The 19,196-nt window shown below is 35.4% G+C and overlaps 3 protein-coding genes and 1 pseudogene across 6 annotated transcripts; 1 reads left to right on the top strand and 3 right to left on the bottom strand.

Moving 5' to 3' along the window:
• Positions 1–253: 253 nt before the first annotated feature.
• Positions 254–2,672, bottom strand: LOC107867837. Of its 2 annotated transcripts, none has more exons than XM_016714284.2 (4): positions 2,299–2,672; positions 1,542–1,664; positions 850–952; positions 254–757 (listed from the first exon to the last, which is right to left on the bottom strand). In XM_016714284.2, the coding sequence occupies exons 1-4, from the start codon at positions 2,391–2,393 to the stop codon at positions 515–517; spliced, it is 564 nt and encodes a 187-aa protein (XP_016569770.2). In that variant the 5' UTR covers positions 2,394–2,672; the 3' UTR covers positions 254–514. The 2 variants fall into 2 exon arrangements, with proteins under 2 accessions (XP_016569770.2, XP_047267115.1); XM_047411159.1 differs by lacking the exon at positions 2,299–2,672 and adding an exon at positions 1,891–2,256.
• Positions 2,673–4,335: 1,663 nt separating this feature from the next.
• Positions 4,336–5,784, top strand: LOC107869666 (annotated as a pseudogene).
• Positions 4,718–10,263, bottom strand: LOC107868871 (eukaryotic translation initiation factor 5B-like). Its single transcript, XM_016715491.2, is given in 4 exon segments — positions 4,718–8,418; positions 8,421–8,745; positions 8,747–9,446; positions 9,448–10,263. Coding segments are annotated over 4 exon segments (2,667 nt in total). The 5' UTR covers positions 9,978–10,263; the 3' UTR covers positions 4,718–7,306.
• A 1,082-nt stretch (positions 10,264–11,345) lies between these two features.
• Positions 11,346–14,982, bottom strand: LOC107867838 (alpha-amylase). 3 transcript variants are annotated; one of them, XM_016714285.2, is made up of 4 exons: positions 14,835–14,982; positions 13,216–13,354; positions 12,056–12,864; positions 11,346–11,784 (listed from the first exon to the last, which is right to left on the bottom strand). In XM_016714285.2, exons 1-4 carry the CDS (start codon positions 14,925–14,927, stop codon positions 11,530–11,532), a joined length of 1,296 nt encoding a protein of 431 aa, XP_016569771.1. In that variant the 5' UTR covers positions 14,928–14,982; the 3' UTR covers positions 11,346–11,529. The 3 variants fall into 3 exon arrangements, with proteins under 3 accessions (XP_016569771.1, XP_047267117.1, XP_047267116.1); XM_047411161.1 differs by lacking the exon at positions 13,216–13,354 and having other exon boundaries at positions 14,835–14,948; XM_047411160.1 differs by having other exon boundaries at positions 12,056–14,539; positions 14,835–14,948.
• Between the last annotated feature and the right edge of the window lie 4,214 nt (positions 14,983–19,196).

Consider the following 19,196-nt stretch of genomic DNA (forward strand, 5'->3'; position numbering starts at 1 on the left):
TGAATGTGTAGAGAAGTAAAAGTAGGAAGCATGTAGATCCTTAAAACATATTTATATGCAAGTTGGTTCAAGCATGAATGTGCTATCACAATATGTGATATCCATACATTGTCTTAGACCTGCAAATATTCATCAACACATTTGTGGGGCAAGAAGGCAAGGATAACCTACCTTGAAGGAAAAAGGCAATAAAAAGTACACAGAACTACTTGAATATTAATAAATGGAGTAATTAGATTAAAAAAAATTGATATGTCGAAAACAAAACGATACTTGCAAAGCTTGTCTAACATTGGCAAGAGATAATACTCACTTATTTTCCAAATTTCATTGGAATATGAACTCCAAGTCTACTACGTAAACCAGAAGTGGAGTTTTTTCTAGTACATGAGAAAAGGATATCATAACATTACCAAGTATAACCACTTGGACAAAGATCTAAACATGTCAAAGATAAACAATTTCAGCATCAAAAAGGCGAAAAGAAAAACTATTAGAAAAAGACCATGTCCATTTACCAGCCCCCTCCACGTCTGTCTTGCAACTCCGCTTGCCTCTCCTCTTTCAGTTTCTCCACAATTTTAAGAATATCTCGGTTATAGAAACGATCACGCACAAACGGCCTTTCTTCAGCTTGTATCTCCTTGATAGCACTTGGATATGGATTGGGAGGTGGTTTCCTCCCTTGAAGTCGAGCAATCTTCTTCAATCGAGAATATGCTTTCTTTTTCCCTTTCTTTTCAGCTCGATATTCCATCTATAGCAATAAAAAGACAAAGTTCATAAAAGAGAGATCCTAGAGATTATTGAACCTCCACGGATTCAAATCTAGAAAGACGAGATACATACATCAGCAACAGCAATAGCTTCCTCTTCATTGACCCCCTGCTCCTTTAACTCGAGCACTCGCCACCCGAAAACTCTGGCTGGAGGAGGATCAAATCCAGAAATTCTGTCAAAATTATAGAAGAAAAAAATAATAAAGCCTCGACTGTGCGAAAACATTGAGAACTAAGTTTTCCAATTGGAAAATAACGATAATACACTGATTCTATTCTCAACTGCACAACAAAAGATGTGCTGAGACCTAAATAATTTTCAGTTTCCAATATAGTATTTAGTATCATATTATGTACTTGGTTGGAAGAAGGATGGTTCATGGAGGTTGTGTGTGAACTACATGGAGCTTAATCAATTCACAATAAAGGATAAGTTTCCCATTCCCAGTGTTGACCTTTTGGATGAATTGGCAGTTGCTAAGGTGCTTTCCGAGGAGGATTTGAGATCTGGCTACCACCAAATTAGAATGGTGATGCACCTTTTCCACTTGTTTCCTCGGCATGCAACATTTTGCACGATATCCTTTTAAAATTGAAGTCTACAAAAACGAACTGTTAAGACTCAAAACTAAAGGATCAAAAATACAACACAGCTTACACCTCAAGGATAGTTTACTATCAGAGAACGTTGGAACACTACTGTCAGATGATCGGAAATCAAACAAGACGTACTAAGAAGCATGAACAGGTTAAAAGTCATACTTAATAGTGTCCTCGTGTTTAGACTCTGGGTGCTTCTGGAAGAACTTCTTGACGTAGACATCCTCGGGTAGACTGATGGGTTGCAGTTTGTTCTCAGCACGAGGAAATGTTGCAGGTGGTGCCCTAGAAACAAAAATTTCAAGCAGTAACCAGCATTACAGGCATATTTTCATACTCCAAGGCGGAATGGATACACATAACAGTAAAATTACCCCCAGAAAACATGGATAATTCTAACAAACTCTTCAGGGAAAACTGTAGCGAACGTAATTCTTTTTTCTTTTTATCAATCATGCTGTAAGCTTAAAATTTAAAATTTGGGTAAGCTTTCAGACAAGGGAATACACACATTTCAATATAGTATTAGAGCACGGAGAATCTTAAGTACAGGACTAGGTTGTTGGCCCAAGGAAAAGAATCAAGCTACACGTGAAGTTGAAGATAAATAAAACTGTCCATTTTCTAGCATTTTAAGCTTTTTTAGATAGAGGGTCGGTTGGACAAAGGATAAGTTCATTTTATGGAAGAAAATGTTTAATCTAATATACAAAGGGAAAGCAATTGTCTGTATCCTGGCACTCTCCAAAACTCCTCATACTCACCAACCCTCCCCCTACCACTAATACTTTTTGCTTACACAACACAAAAAAATAAGTAATATTTTCTTCATACCGAACGAACACACCCATTAGTTGAAGAAAATGGGAAGAGAGTGAAATAAAGAATGACGAAAGGAAAGGAGTATAAGAGTACTGACTCCTCCATTGCTTTGAGCCAGAGAGGTTCAGCCTTGGCTAAACCTTTGACAAGCCTTCTCGTTCTGTTTAGCAAATCACCTTTCATGAACGACATCCTAACCACACGTCCAAAATGGTGGCTGTCAAATCCTAATTATCCAAGGAACTGCTGAAATTGAACAGTAAATTTCCAACTAGTTTAATCTCTAATAATGAATTATCCAACGAACTGCTGAAACTAATTATCGATCGCCGGTCGCCGACGGAATGGCAGCAGAGAGCGTCCGGTCAATGGATGCGTACTGGAACACACGGACCAACTGGGTAAATAGTCCCTTTAACGCCCCCATGAGTTTTAAGATAAAGGAAACGTCGGTAAAATTTATTAAATTATTCTTTTGTCAAAAAATATGTTAATATTTTTTTTTAATTAAGTAAGAATAATAAGGGTAAAAGGATAATTGTGTCTTTAAAAAATTACTTAATAAGAAAATACTTATTCGCATTGCCAAACAAAGCATATTGATCTGCTGGTTCAACTAATATTACGGATCGTTTGGTTGGAAAGAGTTATCCCGATATAATTAATTTTGGGATTAGTTATTTCATCACTGTAGTATAAATGGTGGAATAAATAATTTCAGCACCAACTAATATCTCACACCAAACATGGTTTAAAATAGTTCCTTATTGAATTATTTATCCTTACACCTCACACCAAACTAGGATTGCTCGGAGTTGGATAATCTATCAAATGCTGATTAAGTGTGGAGGATATAGGTTGTTTAAAAAGAGAGAGTTGTTGGTTCCTTATAGTCATTGACCCATGATATATAAGGATAGTATTGAATTGGATGTATTAGTAATATTTAAATTAGTAGTATTGGGCTTATTTCTTATCTAGTGTTTGATTCGATATATTAAAAACAATCGACATTACTATATTTCTTTAAAAATATTATTTATTTACAAAAATATCCTCCACATTCTATACTTTTGTATATTTACATATTGTTGTTGCTCTTCGAAAATATCACCATTTATTTACCACACAAAAAGTGACCATGGACAAAATAGTGTCATATGATTGAAAATGTAATTTATGTTCGCATCACATTTATCAAGGCAAAAATTTCAAGAAATTATATGCAATTCCCTATTACGATTGGTTCCATTCCATCAATATCTAAAGTCTAGCACTGAATTTAGACATTATGTTGTCTTACTTTATGCTTCGGTAGAGCCTAACTTCATAGTCAAACATTTGAATTTAAAAACTTCAACTTTTCAAACGTTTAAATCTTTAGATACGAAGTTACACTTTGGTAAAGCTCAACTTAAGCCTGAAGAAGACGAAGCAGCAACAACGTAACAGTTTATTTATTATGAAGTTTTATGTATTAACAGTGTAATTACAGGATCAGGTCACACTTGCGCCCCTCACCTGGACCCTGCGCGAATGCAGGATGCTTAGTTCAAATGACCACCGATGAAATTTACTGTCTCTAGCATCCAGTTCTATTAATATTTCACTTATTCTGTAGCGGGTTGTTTGATAAGTGGAATGTGATAGATAAATTAAGGATATCCCATGAAATTTATCTCATCTTAAATATAGGATAATTTACCCACACTGAAGTAATTCTAGGACTAAATAATACCCATTACAAACCATCTTCTATATGGAATTAAATAATTTTGGGATTAGCTAATACTTCAAGCCAAATAGGTAACAAAGTTAATCTCAAATTTTATCCCAAGATTATTATCTTTATCCCACGCCACGTACCGAAAGACTTCTTCTGTAGATAACAACTTTACTGCATAATTTGATTTGAAGCAACAACTTTAAAATGCATATTAGGATTGGATTTTGCATTAACTCATAATCCAAGAGATTCTTATTGGAGGCAACAACTTTAAAATGCATAGTTTGACTGGATTATTCATAATTGAAGGCAAGAAATGTATTCAACATTTTTGTGCCAAAACATAATAAATAGAGAGCTTCTTGCTAATCTTTTCTATTCATCCTACAATTAACACAACACAAGACAAGTAACAATGAATTCTCTTATTCTTACTCTTTGTTTAGTTCTTTCTCCTTTTCCTATATTTGTAGCTCCAACATTGTTGTTTCAGGTGCCCTTTGTTCCCCTCATGTATCGAACTGTATATCGTCTACGTTAAATCACATGTACTATATAGCTGAGTAATTTGTTTGTTCTTGTTTAATACTAATTTGTTAGGGGTTCAATTGGGAATCCAGGAACAAGGAAGGTGGATGGTACAACTCTCTCATCAACTTAGTTCCGGACCTGGCTAAAGCCGGAATTACTCATGTTTGGTAATTTTTTTTAATTTATGTCCCCGCATTTTTTGGGTTTAGATCACCTATTCTATTTTGTATATGTTATGACGGACAAATTTTTGTTGCAGGATACATGCCACAAAGATTGTATGAATTAGATTTGTCCAAGTTTGGGAACGAGCAACAACTGAAAGATATTATTAAGGCTTTAAATGGGGAAGGGATCAAAGCTGTTGCTGATATAGTAATAAACCACACGTGCTGATAAACAAGATAGTAGAGGAATATACTGCATTTTTGAAGGGGGAACGTCTGATGACAGTCTTGATTGGGGCCCAAATATGATTTGCAAAGGCGACACACAATATTCTGATGGCACTGGAAATGATGATACCGGTGAGGACTTTGGAGGTGCTTCTGATATCGATCATCTAAACAAAAGAGTTATCAGATTGGATGAATTGGCTTAAATCTGATATTGGATTTGATGGTTGACGATTCAATTTTGTTAAGGGGTATGCCCCTAGTATCACCAAGATTTTTATGCAAAACACGTCCCCGGATTTTGCAGTTGGTGAATACTGGGATACTAATAGAGATGCAATAGCTAATTGGGTTCAAAATGCTGGTGGTTCATTTCCCAACTAAAGGGATTTTACAAGATGCTATTCAAGGGAATTTAGGGAGATTGAAAGATTCAGATGGAAAACCTCCTGGTTTGATTGGTATTTTGCCTCAAAATGCTGTGACTTTTATTGATAATCATGATACTGGTTCCACACAACATATGCGGCCATTCCCTTCAGACAAAGTTATACAAGGATATGCGTATATTCTTACTCATCCAGGGGTTCCCTGAGTGGTAATTTTTTCCTTCCCATCGATGCATTTCTAATAAAGTTCAGTTTTGTAACAAAGTAAACTTCCGCTGTTGTAGTGACTTTTGGTTGCAGTTTTATGACCATTTCTTTGATTTTGGATTGAAAGACGAAATTTCAATGTTGTCCTCTATTAGGAAGAGGAATGGGATTTCTGAGACAAGTAGCTTGCAGATTCTGATCTTTATGTAGCAATGATTGATGAGAAGGTTATTGTCAAGCTTGGTCCTAAAACTGATCTCGGAAGTCTTATCCCATCCGATTATCAGGTGGCAACTTCTGGACAAGACTATGCTGTATGGGAGCAAAAGGCATAAAAATATTGTCATTTGATCTATGAAATTTTTGCTAGTAATTACAATGTGCAATTGAATGTAGCCAATGTATTCATATAGTTCAATATATTACACAAAAATTTCTTCTGAGACTCACAAAAGCATATTTTATTTTTCTAGTGTTCATTTGCATGTTGTCAACGAAATTCAACCAAGTTCTAAGTGTCTTAACACTAATGCTAGTACTATTGTTCATATTGGATAGTCCCATATAAGCTTTATGCCTTCTTTTCCCATACAGCATAGTCAACCCCTGATCTTGCCAATTGAAAATTAGACGGAACAAGATTTCCAGCATTCCCAGGTCCAATCTTGACGATGATTTTGTCATAAATGTTTGCACAAAAAGATTAATGTGAGCTGCCAAAATCCTCACTTTACTGGTTGATGAAATCCCGTTCCTCTTCCTAAATGTATACAAATCTTTAATTGGTTTCCTCGTCCCTTGAAACAGGAAGAAATGCTCATCCCTTGAAACACTAGGTTCCGGGAGTTGAAGTGCATTATACTGACACAGTTTGGTACTCTCTCAGTCAAAGTATACTCGTGGCGTCCTGCAACGTGCAAATATGGAAGGAGAAAAGCCTATATGGACACCCATGGTTGGTGGCTTGCAGTTCTTTAAGACAGGTAGTGAATCATTTAATGATCCAGCCTTGTATCGCAGTCTCGCTGGTGCGCTGCAATACATCTCGATCACCCGTTCAGATGTGTCCTTTTGTGTTGACAGGCTATTCCAGTTTATGCATTTCCTTACTCTGTCATTTTCAGGCCTTGAAGCGTGTATTTTTCAGGCCTTGAAGGGAACAATGACTAGCGGATTGCATCGCCAGCATTCCTGTTAATGATTTTACTGATGCAGACTGGGCTGATTGCCCTGATACCTTGAGGTTGGTTATGTTAGTTCCCTCGATCAGGTAGCTGATACATTGACGAAAGAGTTTATCCTTTCAAACATAACAAATAAAACTCACTGCTACTGCAAATAACCTGCACATACAAATGCCACTATTTATAGCCACTCTCTGAAGGAATCACCTATGTCCAAATGAGAGAACCAGCACCTTGGTTATATATGGATGCTTAACATGTAGAAAGTAATTCAGAAAATGCACGAGACATCTTGAACTTACGATTACCATAAACCTCGGTTTTCCAGCTGTTCTGGAGAATAATACCATTCAAATATGTCTTAGCTATTTAAAACACCTTAATAAACAAAACGAAGTTAGATAGATACTTAGCCTTAAAACTCAATGTATAAGAAATTTGCTTTAGCCATACTCATTCCAAGCACCAAACTATACTTACTGAAGTTGGACAGCTAGAAACACAAATCGGTCTTAAGAAATAGTCTAGTTCACAAGACAAATCTACTTGCGAAGATAAATAAACTAGAATAGCATTTCGATAAGTAAACAGAACTTATTGGTTTATGAATATAACTGGTAACTATCTAGTCAACAGGCTAAATCTACTTGCAAAAAAGCTTTGAGAAAAAGTCTCATTGCATGTTGAATATGGCCTTCTGTTTCACAACTAGCTTCCAATCTTCAACGGACAAGTCATTCCGGTAGTTGGCTTTGAGAATGTCAATAGATCTTCTTGAGATTTTGCTAACAAGCTCACCTTCCAATTGAAAGTGCCTGCCAAACATTTTTTGTTGTTTCTCAGTGTTAGACCCAATTATCTTAATAGATACCTGCTGTCCTTTCTTGGCGGAGTCAACAGACTTATCCTTATTCATTATGGACGCAATCCGACCAATATCTACGAGACTCTGTTGAATGCATATTGGAGTCCCGACCTTGGCAATGCCCTCAAGAACTTCAACTCCTAAGACAATTGGATCCTTCTTGTTGAAGACGCAATTAGGTATGATCTTGAGCTTACAGGGGAAGACTACTTCTTCAGCTACTAACTTCTTTTTTTCTTCCTTGAGATTGTCAATGTAGGCCTTAAACTGATTGAATAGGTGATAAATAATATCAGCGGTATAAATTTTTACGCCAACTTTATCTGCGAGTTCCTTTGCATCTTGTGCTATCCTCACATCGAAGGCCAAGATTGTTGCATACTCTTTCTTCTTCTCAAGCATGACACTAGCTATCGTCGCATCCTTTTTGTGCACGTTGCCTATGCCAATTCCACTGACAGGTATGTTTACTTCAGGAGTCTTCAAGAATTCAAGTAAAGCTTCTAGTGATCCGCGTGTAGAAGCTTGAACGTAAACGCCCTCACCACATTTATCGACCCTGCTCATCACCGACCTCATATCTCCCTTAACTGCTTCTTTGATGCCTTCCATGTCATCATCAGGCCCCACAACATATAAACTAGTACCAGCAATGGCATGCTCAAGCCCCTGAGCAGTAATCTTTATCCCCTGCACAGCCTTGATTTCTTTATGATGCTCATATGATCCCTTTACTCGAAGTTCCTTCATTGCGTCAGGAGTCAATAACGATCGGATTGAGGTGACAATTGGGCCCTGCATGCCACAAACTACTATTTGATCTCCGTCATGGAGCACACCATTGACCAGTATCACATCAATGGTTGTTCCATGACCTTCAACAACCTTAACCTCCAAAACAGTACATTGTATGTAAGTCTCTCAGCCATAGTCTTTGCTGTCCATTGGACCAGTAACAACAATAAGTCCGGAATCCCTTCACCACTGATTGCACTAGTTGGTACAATGCTAAAAGTACCCTTTCCCATATCTCTGCTTTTATAGTATAATTCCGTATTTATACCTTGCTCCTTGAACTCGGTAACGACCTGAGTAAGCCTCATACGAAATTCAGACTGAACATCTCTGGACTGCTGCTTCATCGCCTTCATTATAGATGCATTTTCGCACGCTTTCCATCCATAAAGCCTATCTACCTTGTTCAAAGCAATAACAAAGTTTGTATTCCTCATCTTTAGAAGATTTAAGTGACTCGACTGTCTGCCTTTCTAACCCGTGCATAATGTCTACAACCAAAATTGCCATATCACATAAACCTGAACCTCGAGATCTCAGATTCGTGAAAGACTCGTGTCCAGGTGTGTCAATGAACAACAATCCAGGGACCTTCAGATTGGCATCTGCTTTCAGTTCCTTAGTTCGCTTGCGTATATTCTCAGCAGGAAAATAAGTTGCACCTATCTGCTGCGTGATCCCTCCAGCTTCGCCTTCTTGAACATTAGTGCCTCGTATGCAGTCAAGAAGCTTGGTTTTACCGGTGTCCACATGTCCCATTATACAGCAAATAGGAGACCGAAGATTATATTCACTTCGGCCACTAGTTTCTTCTGAAACTCCAACCTCCGGCTCTATGTTCTCGGGGATTGTTGGAGCTGCATCACTAGCAGCTGACATTGTCTCCTTAATATCTGAATCTATCTCTTCTTCTTCTTCGGAAGCAGTCTTTCCAGGGATATTAAGATCGGTAGCATCCCAAGTACTTTTCGCATCCCATTCCTCATCTTCTTCAACTCCGTTTGCTTCAACCTCAAAGACAATGTCCTGCTGATTCTCTTGCACTTGTGACTCTTCCTCGACTCCACCATTAGTCCGAGCTTGTGGCTTTGTCCTCTTTGTTTGGTAAACGGGCCGTTTGGTTCCCTCTTTTCTACTTTCATCAACTTTGAGTGGCAAAAGCCCCTTTACCACTAGCGAGAAATTGCTTTCTCATTGCTTCTAATCTTCGCGCTTCTTCTTTTTGCTTTCCCGTAAGCAGTTTCCCTTCCTGTTTCTTTCTCAACATCTTTTCCTTCTCCCTCTCCTTTTTCAATCGCCTCTTCTCCTCTTCAATTCTTTCTACTTCTTCTTGTCGACGCCGTTCTTCCTCTTCCTTCCTTAACCTCTCCTCTTCATCCTTCTTCTTCCTTTCTTCAACTTCCTTAATCTTTTTAATTCTCTCTATCATCTGCTGCTGTTTTCTATCTGCCACTTTTCCTTTGTCATCCTTCTTCTTCGACGGCGACACAACTGCATCTTCCATTGACCCTTCACCAAGAATCTTGTCAATCCCAGCCTGTTTCATTCGTTGCTCAGCCTTTTCCAACTCAGCATTGCCTGTTGATATTCTACGGTCTGCCTCTTCTTCTTCATAGACATGAGCATCACAGTGCCCATGTCCAAGTATCTTCGAATCCATATTTCCTCCTTTTCGGTTATCCATGGAAATTGTAGCTTCCTTATCATACTTTGAAGGGGAGTGGAGAGCAGAAAAACAAGGTAAAACGAAAAGAATATAAACAATCAAACCCTGTTTACCAAAAGAAATAAAAAACACAATCAAACCTCTCTTTTTACTAACTATAATGGAGAAATAAAGTAAGCATACACACACGGGGTGTCTCAATTTTTACTAACTCTATTTTCAAAATTATATAATTAATTTTTTTTAATTATTCTTTTTTAAGTAATAATATAATTAATGGATTAATCTTTCTTGAGACATAATATTTTCGATCTATGAATTTCTAATAATTCTTTTCTTTTATATAAAAATAAATTATTTTTTCTATAAATAATATTTATTTAAAAAAAAATCTATAATATATTATCGTAAAAAATGAGGTCCCTCAAATTTGAGGGCCTATGGAGGCCGCCTATTTTCTTGTAAAATAGAGCTGCCCCTGTATACACCTTAATTTATCATAGTTATACCTTCTATAATATCACCGCTTCTATTCGGATTTGGAGTATCATAATTATGTGCTAGTAATTAACTTGAAGGATTGCGGATTAAGGTTGCGTACGGCTCAGTTCAATGTTGTGTATTATCGATTCAATTTATTGGTTTTTATTTATAAATACGCTAAATCGATAATTAAACTAATAAGATATTCATTATCGATTTTTGGTTGATTAATTTTTGGTCCTTAATGTTTTGATTTCGATTTAACCGAGGATTGCGAATTAGGGTTGCATATCGACCGGTTCGATTCGATTTTGTGTATTATCGATTCGGTTTATTGATTTCGTTTGTAAACACGCTAAACTGATAATCACACCAATAAGTTATTCGTTATCGATTTTTGTTCCATAATGTTTTGATTTTCAGTTTAATCCATAAGAAAATGATCCTCTATTTTTAAAAAAATATTGTTCTTATTTTTCTCTCTTCTACACTATTTTCATGCATGAAGTTTACGCAATTACAAGCACTAAGACCACAACTATAAAATGCAAAAAAACAACAGAGTATGTATTTAAAATCTAAAGCCACTATTATATAATTACGGATCAAAATATAATTTTAATATAATTTATTGGATTATCGGTTTAACCTTTAACTAAAACCTTAAACAGGAACCAAATCGATATCCCAATAAAAAAATTTACAAAACCGTTTAAAAATCAGTAATATAACCCAATAACCCAATACCAAAAAACCAATAACATTTTTATCAATTGTGGGTATTGGTTGAATCTGTTTTTGCACACCCCTACAGAACACCATTAATTTGTGGGGTGGGGGGGGGCCAAAGACATAAAAATTTCATCATTTGATCTAAGAATTCTTTTACTAGTAATTACAACGTGCAATGGAATGGACCTAGTGTATTCATATAATTCAATTCAATACAAGGCACAAAAATTTCCTTTGAGATTCATGATGATCCACAGAAACATATCTTATTTTTCTGGATGTTGTCAACCAAGTTCTGGCATCTTTAACACTAATGCTACTACTAATATTCAGATTGGATAGTCCCATATAAACTTTATGCCTTCTTTTCCCATACAGCATAGTTAACCCCTGATGTTGCCAATTGAAAATTAGATGGAACAAGATTTCCAACATTGCCAGGTCCAATCTTGACGATGATTTTGTCGTCGATGTTTGCAACATAAAAATCACTTTGAGCTGCCAAAATCCTCACTTTGCTTGTTGATGAAATCCCGTTCCTCTTCCTAACTGCATACAAATCTTTAATTGGCTTCCTCATCCCTTGGAACAGGAAGAAATGGTCATAGAACTGTACAACACAAAAGAACAACTCGCCTCGTTAGAAATACTTCTGCATGATTTGACATATGGATGGATGTAGCAGTGAATTTGAGCCTGCGACAGCAGGTTAGTTACCGTTTTGCCTAGTTAACCGAATCATAGAGACTTACTTGCGATTATTTTGTAAGTGATTTAGTCGTGTAACATCACACCATTACCGCGTAGAACTTAAGCTCTATATGTATACGGCGCGCCTAATCTTGCTTGTTGAAATGTAGGCAATGTAGAAATATACATACCGCTGATGGAATGCCAGGATGAGTTAAAATGTAGGCATATCCCTGAGTAACTTTATCATTTGGATTTGTAGGGAATGGCCACTGCTGCTGCGAATACGTATCATGATTATCGATAAAAGTCACAGCATTCTGCGGCAAAAGACCAATCATCCCTGGAGGATTTCCCTTAGAATCTTTCAACAAATCAAATCTTGTATCGCCAACAGCAGTACCAAGAATTCCTTTAGTCGTAAAATCAAAAGTTGTCACAACTCCACCCGCATTCTGAACCCAATGAACTAAATCATTCCTGTGCTGATCATAATCCGGTTTCCCATCCGGTTTGTTATTAAATTTCAAGAAGAACTCTCCAACAGCAAAATCAGGTTTAGTATTGTCCATGTAGATTTTAGTGAACCTAGGTGCATATCCTAGGACCATGTCGAATCTCCAACCATCGAAACCAATTTCAGTCTTGAGCCAATTCATCCATTCGGATAAGTCCTTTTGTACTTGCGGATTCACATGATCAATGTCCGGTGCAGCTCCCCAATCTAAGCCAGTGTCCGTGTTTCCTTTGCCATCAGAAAATTGAGTGTCATTGCCACAAATGAAACTTGGACCCCAATCCAGCTTATTATCAGGGGTGCCGCCTTCAAATAAACAGTTGATTCCTCTACTGTCCTTGTTTTCGGCCCATCTATGGTTGATAACTATATCAGCAAGACATTTGATCCCTTTATCATGAAACGCCTTAATTAACGCTTTAAGCTCTCGCGAATTGCCATAAATTGATGTATCCAAATCATACAATCTTGATGGCATATACCCTGTCAATTTGAGAAATATTAAGTGTTTGCAAGCAAATTATGAAAGGTCCACACACCGTTGGAAATACTTGACCAGTTGAAATCAATGTATATTAGTACTTATGATCCCTATTCCTTGAAGACAAAAGTAATCGTTTTACGCTCATCTAGACACCTCAACTTATCTCCACTGTGTCAGTTAACAACTCATCGTACAAATTGATCCTCTAGGCACCTTCAAAATTTATGTATCACGTCAGAGCTGAGTATCCAAGAGACACAGTGAGAACGAGTTGTAGGACTTACTTACCAGCTGAGGCAAGTTTGGGTGTCTATTTATATATTATGCCAATTGAAAATATGTATGAGTACCTTGGGAGTGATTTACAAGGGAATTTGAGGGTGGGGGAAGCCAAACATGAGTGAAACCAGCATCAGCCAAATCTGGTACTAATTTGATAAGATGGTTCCACCATCCTCCATCTTGCCCTGAAGAATCCCAGTTAAATCCCTGTTTTATTATTAAAAAAAGAGAAAATGATCTATTACTCCCAACCTTTAGTTGAAATTCCAACTATACACAAGGTGATCTATTATCCCTAAACTTATTTTTACCGAATTTATTACCCCCAATTATTAACCTGTCACTGGACGTGACTACACCTTCTCATGGACGCGTCAGTTGATCCCATTTCACTTTAAATTCTTTTTTTCCTAATTTTCACATCATTATTTTTAATAATATAATAAATATTTTAATTATTACTTTTTCTTAATGAATTTTAATTGTCATGTCATGCCTTCTTCTCTTTTTCAAAACAAAAATTCAAGAACTCATTAATGGAGTTCCTTATCTTCCTCATTAATGGATTTCTCCGAAACTAAAAAATTCTTTTTGCTCCGAAATCGAAACCAAGAAACACTTGAACTAAGGAAACAATAAGATTTCTCCGATTAATGAATTCTTGAATGAAGAAGTTGGGGAACTCCGATTCAAGAAACTTGAAAAAATTCAAGAACTTCGATTTCCTCTTTTTTTGCTTAAGATCACCATTAATGGCGAGCTCAAAGCTTCGAATTTTCACAATGCCATATATAATTTCCAACACAACCCACGTATAATTTTCAATCCATTTCTTTGATTTTCTCTATTTTTGCTCAAGATCCGTCATTAGTGGCAAGCTGAAAACTTTGAATTTCCACAATGGGGAAGAATTCACCATTAATGGCAATCTTGAGCAAAAAAAGATGAAATTGGATTGAAGAACTTCACTAATCCGCTATTCAAGAACTTCATTAATCCGCTATTCAAGAACTTCATTAATCCATCATTCAAGAACTTCATTAATCCGTCATTTTTTTCTCTAGAATTTTATTTTTGACCCAAGAAGATAAATTGGTTGAAGAAAAAAATTGAGCAAAATGAAAACTGAGGAAGAAAAAAGAAATTAATAAAGTTAAATAATTAATTTTTTTAGAGTAAAAAAAAAAGGAAAAAATGACGTGGCAGTGCGTGCATCATACCATATTTCAAATAATTGGTTGTCAGTTTTCGGGGTAATAATTCCACTTTAAAATAGTTAGTTCAGGGTATAATAATTTTACTTTAAAATAGTTCGGGTAATAGATCATCTTTAAAGATTGAGTGTGTAATTGAAATTTGAGGTAAAAGTTTGGGAGTTTTTGATCATTTTCTCTTGGAAAAAAAAAAAGAATCCATATCATAATACTATAAATATATATTTCAGCACAAAAAAGGATCCGTCTCGTATTCAGGGGTGGAGCTAAGTGGGAGCAAGGGGTTCATCGACAAAAAGTTACACTATACATGCAAGCAGTGGCGGAGTCTATGATTTTTATTGAGATGTTCAGAAGTATATATAGGAACTATATGTTCAACATCTACTTCTACATATTTTAAACTCCTTTAATGAAAATTTTAGCTCCGCCACCATTTGTGTATCTATATATAGTTTAGCTTTACTGGGTACCTGAAATAAAAAGGTAGAAGATGCAAATGCAGGCAAAAGAATCAGCAAAAGGCACACAGAGATATAGAGGTGTATTTTTGTGTTGGTTTTCATTTTTATTTTTGTTGCACAAACTAATACAGTATGATTTTTTTCTGAAGAGTTAAATAAAGTATATATATAGGGTGGTGCAAAGCCTATATGGTAGACTTTTCCAAGATAATATATACTAGTAATAGAGTAGAAGCTAAAAGCATTCACTTTCACTGTATTGACTGAATCAACATTACTGTAGTGGCTGCTAAACTGGAAAATGTTTTCGTTAATACCAAACACACCCTAAATGATAAGAATCTTTATCTAAATGTCCTTTTATATAGAAAATTAACATAATACTTAAACTGACACTCAAATTTGATATAATTTTAACAGTGCACATGTAGACCCGTCAATTTGTTCCCCACCGTGTCTCGTGAAGACCCGACACTAACGTGACATTTAAGCTCTGGAGGTGTTCATATAATCATTTTGTAAGTTAAAGTATTCAACTGACACAATGCGGACCAAATTGAGATTGAGGTCAAATTTAAATATCTATTTATGTATTGTACCAAAAACTAATCCTATTTGGACTTTTATAGATCCTTCATGATACTGGCCACAAATATAACAAACAAATTTGAAAGGACTGGACTTTGTAGTACTGGGAGCTACAAACATCTGGCAAAAACATACTTCCTCCGTTTTGGAATAAGTGAATTATTGAGGTATTTATTGGTGTTTCAAAACAAGTAAATCATTAAATTTTTTTTCAAATTTACCCTTATAATTTGACAACCAATTAACTTTTGAAAAAGATATTACAAGGTCAACTTTTTCTTTTTTTGGGGTAAAAATGAAAAGTTGTATTAAATTTATATTTTTAATATTTTTTCTTAATATGTGTGTCAAAATTCAACAATTCATTTATTATGAAACAGATTGAGTAGTTATTAATACTTTTTTTTTGGTTAATTATTAATACTTATTACATTGACAAAGTGATATATGTAGTAGTTTTCAAAGACATGGTGGACGAGGAAAACACGCACCTTAAGAATTGTAAATTGACTGATGAAATTTTTGGTGTGTATCAAAATTTGTTTTGCCCACTGATTTAGAAGTCGAAAGTGGAAGACCAAATGTTTATCTTATTGAGATTACTTGAATTCCAATGGTACCCCTAAAATCATTTTTAAAACATTATAAAACACGCACTACATTTTATATATGTGAGCTATATAGACCCATTTGATTATAAAAATCATAATTTTTCGGAGTTGGAATTAAAATTGAAATTTAAGTTCAAGTTGGAATTGTGTTTGGCCATAAATATAAATTAAAGTTATTTTTGGAATTTTGTGAGAGAAGTATGAGTGAAAAAAAATGAAAACAAGTAAATCTTGTTTTCACTTTTCCAAATACAATTCCGAAATTATATTTGAAATTCTCACGGCCAAACAAATACAATTTTCACTTTTTTCACTAATGTGAAATAATTTTCCAAAAGAAAGTAAAAACCTTTCATGGTCAAACGGCTACAAAAGATATATTTACAAAGGAAATGCAACTTGGAGGATATACAATAACATATTTGATGTAATTCACGAATGCAATGGATCATATGCTTGATGTATTGCCCATGTTTTTTATTCGGCCAAATTCATAGGTGTCCCCCTAAATTTGGCACGATCTTTCACTTAGGCACATCAACTGAACCATGTTCATTTTAAACACCTCAAGTAGATAAAAGTGTCTTACTTTGACACTTTTTGCCCTTATTAAAATTAACCCGAGGTGCGTGTGGGTCAACCAATCCACGTGGATTTTATAAGTCAATTATAACCTACCACAGAAGAAATAACTTTACACGTCATATTTGAGAACTTAAGGGGGTAAAATCCCAAAAAATCTCATTTCCACAAATTCTGAAACCCGATTGAACCTCCGATAATTTTTTTTTCACTTTTGATTCGGTTTTTCGTTGATTCGTAGAGAGATCTAGCTAATAATGGTATTTTTTGTAGGTACAATGCATGCAATGAAGTGTTGATTAATTTTCATTAATGAAACTGAAGATTTAAAAATAAAAAAATTGACTAAATTGAAGGAATATGAGGTATAACTAAAGTTGTTCTTTAACTAAAAACACGATTATTATATAGTTTGGTCAATTGGCCTACATATAAAAATCTAATATAAAAGAAAACCTAAAACTATTAGAGAAAAAATCTCCCCCTAAACAAAGACACTTTAAAGACTACATTGTGGCTATTGTGTTTATGGTATGAGAAGAGGGTCTTATTTTTATAGATGTCCAAAACCTTTCCTCTAAAAAGTAATTATGGTAACTTTTATTTTTCTTCTAAGAAAAAGTAAAACGTAAATATAGTAAGAAAATCAGGGCAAAAACCCTAACAAATCTCCCCTTTTTGGCTGGATTTTCTTCAAAATATTCTTGATTCTCCTTCTTCTTGTGCATGATCTTCGTTCTTCATATATATTCTTTATATATTACTGTTGTTTGACATGTTTAAAAATGGAGCTTTTGGGATTAAAAAATATATTAGCCCTTTTCGGGTTAAAAATATTTGAGCCCTTTTGCAGAGTTAAAAGTGAGCTTTATTTTCAAATATGTAACAGCAGGATTGTTGAAAATATGATTGACAATTATCTCCACATGTAGCTTTTGGATATATATATTCATTATCATCAAATTTGTTGCAACTTTGATAGTAAACTATCCTCAATTGAACCATCAGATCTTTGAACAATAGGCTCTGATACCACTTGTTGGGTTCAAAATTGAGAGGGCGTCATGCGGAAGCGTAAAGTTTGCAAACCATAATACCATAAATCAGAAGACACATGAAAAATTAAACTAAAAATATATTATTGAATATGGTTTGGCCAAACGGCCTACATATTAAAAATAAAATTGAAAATCCTAAAACTTATTGGGAGAAATCTCTCCCTAAACAAAGACTCTTTTAACGACTATATTGTGGATGTTATTGTGTTATGGTATGAGAAGGGGGTCTTTTATTTATAGATGTCAGCCAAATATGGAAAAGAATTATATTTTTTCTTTCAGGAAAAGTAAAAGTAATTATGATAACTTTTATTTTCCTTCTAAGAAAAATTAAAACTTAAATATAGTAAGAAAATCAGGGCAAAAACTCTAACAGCTTGGACGCGCCTCTGCAGCGTGTGAAACACGCATTTTGCCAACAGGAGAAAAAGTGTCAAAGTAAGACACTTTTATCTACTTGAGGTGTTTAAAATGAACATGGTCCAATTGAGGTGCCTAAGTGAAAGATCGTGCCAAGTTTAGGAGGACACCGATGGTTTTGGCCTTTTTATTCTCGACATAATCTTTCTATCTAGGGTCATATTCTTTGTAAGCTAAAAATGTATCATGCCTTAATTTTTCTTTACCCTACCTCTCCTGAAACTTGGTATGACTAACTTCTAACTTCCTTATCAATGGATTCGTGCACTTCTCTTCATAGGCCTGAACCGTCTCAACCTTGCTTCACTCATCTTGTCCGTCATAGAGGCTACTCCCACCTTATTCTTTTTAACTTTTCTCCTAATCTTATCGATCTTTCCATATGCTGATATATCCATTTGAGCATCTTTTCTAAACATGTATTTTCGTGACAAAATAACACTTCACCCTAAGCCTGTCAAATGGGTCGGGCTGGCCCAGCTCGGCCCGACACGACCCAGCCCGACCCACTAAGAAAACTCGGTCCGATATGACCCGGCCCAATCAGCCCACGGGCTGTAGGATATCGGGTCCCGAGCTGGGTTATTTTTTGGTTTGGGTCCGATTAACCCGACCCAGACCAAACCCGATCCAAGCCCGCCGTTAATCGGCCTGAATATTTTTTTTCTTAATTCGGATTTGGTCAAAATTTGACCGTTGAGCCAGTTAACCGTTGGACCCAACGACCGTATTACTGTTTGGGCCCTTAGAACGGCTCAATTGGCCTTTTTAATTTTTTTTTTTCATTTTAAATATTTTTTTAATCCCCAAAAATTTCTATAAATACCCTACACTCTCAAATCTTTTTTCACACAAATTTTCATTCTCTCAAATCCCATTCTCTCTCAATTCTCAAATATTCTATATATTTAAATTCCTAAAGTGCTCACTTTAATTTTTTAATTTTGCGATTACAAAATACGAGTGGAAGTTTCTAAAGTCGCAACCTTCGGATACTTTTAAAATTTGGTATTATCGTTCCATATCTTATGTTTAATTTTTAATTAGTGTATTAATTGTTGAATATTTAATTTTATTATATTTATGTTTTGAATTTTTTTAGTTTAATTTAT

The sequence above is a fragment of the Capsicum annuum genome, chromosome 4 (genome assembly GCF_002878395.1).
Source record: "Capsicum annuum cultivar UCD-10X-F1 chromosome 4, UCD10Xv1.1, whole genome shotgun sequence".
NCBI lineage: Eukaryota > Viridiplantae > Streptophyta > Magnoliopsida > Solanales > Solanaceae > Capsicum > Capsicum annuum.

What these genes read in the sequence shown, in the direction of transcription:
- LOC107867837 (XM_016714284.2), bottom strand. Translation starts at nt 2,393, where the DNA reads ATGTCGTTCATGAAAGGTGATTTGCTAAACAGAACGAGAAGGCTTGTC. An exon ending in TGGCTCAAAGCAATGGAGGA is followed by an intron (nt 1,665 to 2,298) that starts GTCAGTACTCTT and finishes TTTTGTTTCTAG; the next exon opens with GGCACCACCTGCAACATTTC. An exon ending in AAGCTATTGCTGTTGCTGAT is followed by an intron (nt 758 to 849) that starts GTATGTATCTCG and finishes TTATTGCTATAG; the next exon opens with ATGGAATATCGAGCTGAAAA.
- LOC107867838 (XM_016714285.2), bottom strand. Translation starts at nt 14,927, where the DNA reads ATGAAAACCAACACAAAAATACACCTCTATATCTCTGTGTGCCTTTTG. An exon ending in CTTCTACCTTTTTATTTCAG is followed by an intron (nt 13,355 to 14,834) that starts GTACCCAGTAAA and finishes ATAATAAAACAG; the next exon opens with GGATTTAACTGGGATTCTTC. An exon ending in CCTTGTAAATCACTCCCAAG is followed by an intron (nt 12,865 to 13,215) that starts GTACTCATACAT and finishes TCAAATTGACAG; the next exon opens with GGTATATGCCATCAAGATTG.